We start from the raw sequence: 4,819 nt of genomic DNA on the forward strand, positions 1-4,819 counted from the left end.
AGATGTGTATAAGAGATCATTTATAGAGAGCACAGAAAAGAGACCAAAGTAGCTAATATATTGCAATCGTGATTGGTCAATCTCTTGAAATGAGGTCAAATCATTCAAGCATCACTGGCGTTAGCTCAGTGGCGTTAGCTAATCCGGGGTCTGCAGGTAGCGTTAATAACGCCAAGGACGTGGCGTAGTGAGTGGCTTTAACAACGCCACTGCCTAGTTCACACACAAAGGCGTACGCTACGCCAGGCTTAAGCCAGCCTTACGCCGTGTGTGTGAACATAGCCTAAGGTGCTTCTATTTCACCATTTGTGACTGGCTGTAGCAAAACCCATCAATTGTAGCAAAGTTTACTTTCGCACAAGCAAAATGTTTGAGATACAGAAGTTAACATTTTCAGGTCTAGCATTTCATAAAAGAGGATGAAGATCATCTCTGCAAAATATCAATCACTAAATCTACCTGAAAAGTATATTAAAATTATTTTTAAAATACAAATTTTAATATTATAATAAACTATTAATTTTTGAGCCTTTGGAAGCTGTATTTTCAAAACATACACTGCTGATATTCATTGAATTAACTATTCATAACTTTGATAAATACTCAAACCAATTTCCATAAAAAAACACTGTTTAAAAAAGAATTCATGCAGTATAAAACAATAGCAAAAACCCAATTTTGAATTGTTCCTACAAACAGCTGGTTTTGCTAGAGCCTGTTACATTTATTGACACACTCATGGGCTAGAAGAGAACCATAGTATGAGAATAAGATATGAGAATAGTAACAGATGGGCAAGAAAAACAATTAAACATGGTAGACATCACTGGAAAGTAAAACAGAAGAGATAGACTGAAGCGTCAGAATCACCGAGATGCATAGATGACTTGAAAGACAACAGGATATTTTGGAAAAACTTAGATGTGATTTTTCCAACAGTGAACTCATACCCTGAAGTAATATTTATAATAATAATAATAATATCTATAACCACAGCCAAAATAAAAACCAGCTGGTATAAGAATATCATGCCCATCAAAATTAAGAAGCATCCCACAAATTAATATATTCAGTATTGAGTTTCTTTTGGGAAGAAATTATGTCTTCTTGTCATATTAGATGTGTGCCGTGCTTGTGCTGGGCCATGCTAAGCTGACCTACCTACAAGTCGGCCAAGTGCTTAGCATAGGCATGAGCTTGTTCTTCACCCCAGGATATGAGTACCTTCAAAGGAGGTCTCATTTCCTCATATCACAATGCTAATGGCTTATCAGGGTCTGGCTCTAGGCAGGTTCACAGCAGGTAGGGGAGCAAATTAGCATCAGAGGTCCCTGCCTAATTGTATATTTGTTAATCAGAATTGTTACAGAGCAGAGGGTCGTGTGGTTTCTATTACAGCCTTCCTAGAACAACTGTGATTGGGGTTGGATGGCGGATGTGCATTTAAAAAAAAACAACTTTCTATTCATCCTCATAATTTATTATTACCATTTAAATATTTAGGCAAACTGGCCAAAGGTTTCCTAAAGCAAATATATCAATGTTTTAAAGATAGCAGCAACCCCTTGCAAGTTCAATACATACTCTTTGAGATTTATTGAAGGTTAAAATACTTCTTTTGAGGCTTAAAGCGTTCTTTGTTTTAATCATGAGCAAACATTACTAGACTTAAACCTGGAATCTGAAAGCAGACATCTAAGCAACCGAGCTATAGCTACATATAATATGATGATGTAAACAAAATCATATAACACTGCAGCCTTACATTATAGATTTGAGGTGGGTGTACCTCTGGCATTTGCTGAGGACAATAACAGTGGCGTATCTAGAACTCTTGAAATGGGGGTGCTGATGGGGAGCGCGAAGGTGAAGTTTGTGGGGGGGGGGGAGCTCAATGATCAGTTGAGGGCCACTAATTTGCAAAATAAGGTGATTTTAGGTGATTTTTAACTACTTGACCATGATTTTAGGGGGAGACCTGTCTCTTATACACATCTAGATGTGTATAAGAGACTCGTTGTTTCTACTTGGACGTTTTAATAGTAAATTTACAAACACTTATGTTATTATAAACTGTTTTAGACACTATAAATTAAAATTTAACGAAGTGTATATGGTCACAGTTAGGGTGTAATAAAAATAACCCTGATTAATCTGACGATATTTTTCTAACTGAATTATGGGTATGTCCACCACACCCCATATCCATTTCACATATGAACTACTATTTAGGAGTTATCTATGAGATATTTCAAAATTATAACTGGATAGTATAAGAATGTATTTTAAACATGAATCATATACGAGTTCGAGTTGATTTACACCTTATTGACTAGAAATTTGTTATTCACATGTAAAATTATTTGTACAGTTAAATTCGATAGCTAAGAAGACCATGAAAAAGGTCTTAAATGATTAGAGCTTAACTGTTGGAATCTAGTGGCATATTAGCAAGCCTTACTTGGCGCTTTACAATATTATATATTCAAAAAAAATATCAGTGTTGTTGTTTATCGCCGCTTATAGGTTTTATTGTTTGTGTGTTTCTCTTTAAATTTGTATAGCACTTTGTATAGTTATTTGGTCTCTGTTGAGAAACGATCAATAAATCTTTATAACAAAATTAAAAGACGGGTTAAATTTAATAAATAATATTACATTTCTAATGTTAATATTTTCAAAAGATCACTTAAAACGCATCAGATGTGTATAAGAGACAGAAATACTTCTTTTGAGGCTTAAAGCGTTCTTTGTTTTAATCATGAGCAAACATTACTAGACTTAAACCTGGAATTTGAAAGCAGACATCTAAGCGACCAAGCTATAGCTACATATAATATGATGATGTAAACAAAATCATATAACACTGCAGCCTTAAATTATAGATTTGAGGTGGGTGTACCTCTGGCATTTGCTGAGGACAATAACAGTGGCGTATCTAGAACTCTTGAAATGGGGGTGCTGATGGGGAGCGCGAAGGTGAAGTTTGTGGGGGGGGGGAGCGCAATGATCAGTTGAGGGCCACTAATTTGCAAAATAAGGTGATTTTAGGTGATTTTTAACTACTTGACCATGATTTTAGGGGGAGACTGGGGGGAGTGTGTACTTTTGGAGGAGTGTGCACCCCCGAACTCCCGCTAGATACGCCACTGACCATGATGCTACAACAGTGAGTCATCATCTAATGTATGTAGCACAAAATCATCGCTATTTGAAAACTGGCCTAGATAATTTGTTAGGTTTTTCAAAAGAAAACTAAGTTCTTGCACTCACAAAAAAGGTCAATGTAATAGACACAGTTTAAAAATAAAATGAATAATGCTCTCTACACCATAAATAATAGTCTGGGAATAACAAGAGTAAAGATAATAGTTTATAAACTCTGTACTATTATTTATCGTACAATCACCTCGTAGTCTTACTTACAAAGTAAAGACAAAAATAAAAAGATACGAACCCATTATATATTCTAACAACAGGAAATCACTGATGATGTCGGTAGTACTAGTAGCAGAGCCTGTCTATGTAATATTCAATGAAGCATACAATATTCAGTCAAATGAAAAAGGCATAAATTTTTAATATACGTTCGGTTATAGTTTGCCTATGAAAGAATCATGGGTGTTGCCTACCAGCCGGTTTATTAGTGGTGTTGATGCATACATTACTCATCCAAATGAATTAATATCAGCCAGTTGGGAGAAAAATTAGACATAAATTAAATCACCCATGATTTAGTTAGTGTTTAGCTGATGAAAACTATATAGTTTTGCTGGTTAGTCAAGGACAATTAGAGGGAGTTAAGAGAGACTCTAGGGAGAGACGGACCTATCTAATATGAATCATGTTCAATTTCAATCTTTGTGTTGGTTGAATGCGATAATATTTCAAATGAGGTTGTTCGTATTTTTTTACAACGTGGGGAGAGACTTTTTTATACCTTGCTTAGCGAACACACCGTCTGCCAAATAAAAAAAAAAATTGTATTTTAATTAGCGCACCGCACCCATCACCACAAAACGTTTTTCTTTATTTTTTATTATGCCCGCCGTTGCCTTTAAATCTAAAAAAAATAAGATACATTTCTTCCTAAATTATATAAATTTAAAGCATTTACCTGTAATCATCCCATTACAGTACTTCAATACTTACATTCACCAAAAATAAATTTTATTTTTATTTTCTCCACCATGTGGGTGTTTTTAGCAAACCTATTTGCTAAATAAGAAAACAGAATCTTATTTTTATTTCCCCACCCCTTCCTCTGACAATCTTTACAAAATAAGTTCATGAAACAGGTATAAGAAAGTCTCGCCTAGACACTAAAGTGTAGTCTAGTAGTAGTACAGTAGGGGAAAATTTTGACACATTACTGATCATTCTGTAAAAAGTGAAATAACAAAAACTTGCAAAGCAGTAATACTGGACATACTGTAGGTATCATAATCAATTTATGTTGCCAAACTCTGGAATAATCTTCCTAATGATATCAAGAACATTTCTAATGTTAATATTTTCAAAAGATCACTTAAAACACATCTTTTTGCCTAATCCACATGTCTGTTTTTTGTTTGTGTCTCTTGTTGCCTTTTTAATGTTGATGTTTATCCATAGACTGTATTTTGAGTGTTATGATATGGTTTTTTTCTGGAACTGATGTTGATCGGTTTAACTCAAGATAATTGAAATTTGGAGTAAATTTGGCTTGGCTTTGCAACCTAATGGAAAGGCACATTAGGCCCTATAAAAAATATTAGTTTATCACCCTATCTGGGCAGGAAAAGTGATGAGGGAGGGAGGGAGGCTTTTTTTTTTTTTT

General features: G+C 34.7%; 1 protein-coding gene across 2 annotated transcripts in view; it reads right to left on the bottom strand.

The window, feature by feature from the left end:
• LOC117118086 (cytohesin-1-like) overlaps positions 1–4,819 on the bottom strand; it is a 41,344-nt gene that overhangs the window by 31,330 nt on the left and 5,195 nt on the right. Inside the window, exon 1 of one of the 2 annotated variants that reach the window (XM_033262582.1) lies at positions 3,458–3,478. The exons of the other annotated variant lie outside the window; for it this stretch is intronic. Within the exon in view, the coding sequence (XP_033118473.1) occupies positions 3,458–3,461 (4 nt within the window). The 5' untranslated portion in view covers positions 3,462–3,478. Of the gene's footprint in view, positions 1–3,457; positions 3,479–4,819 lie in introns of those variants that run through there. 2 annotated transcript variants of the gene reach the window in all.

Source organism: Anneissia japonica, unplaced genomic scaffold (genome assembly GCF_011630105.1).
Source record: "Anneissia japonica isolate Jap-2015-1 unplaced genomic scaffold, ASM1163010v1 scaffold287634_len692169_cov176, whole genome shotgun sequence".
Classification (NCBI taxonomy): domain Eukaryota; kingdom Metazoa; phylum Echinodermata; class Crinoidea; order Comatulida; family Comatulidae; genus Anneissia; species Anneissia japonica.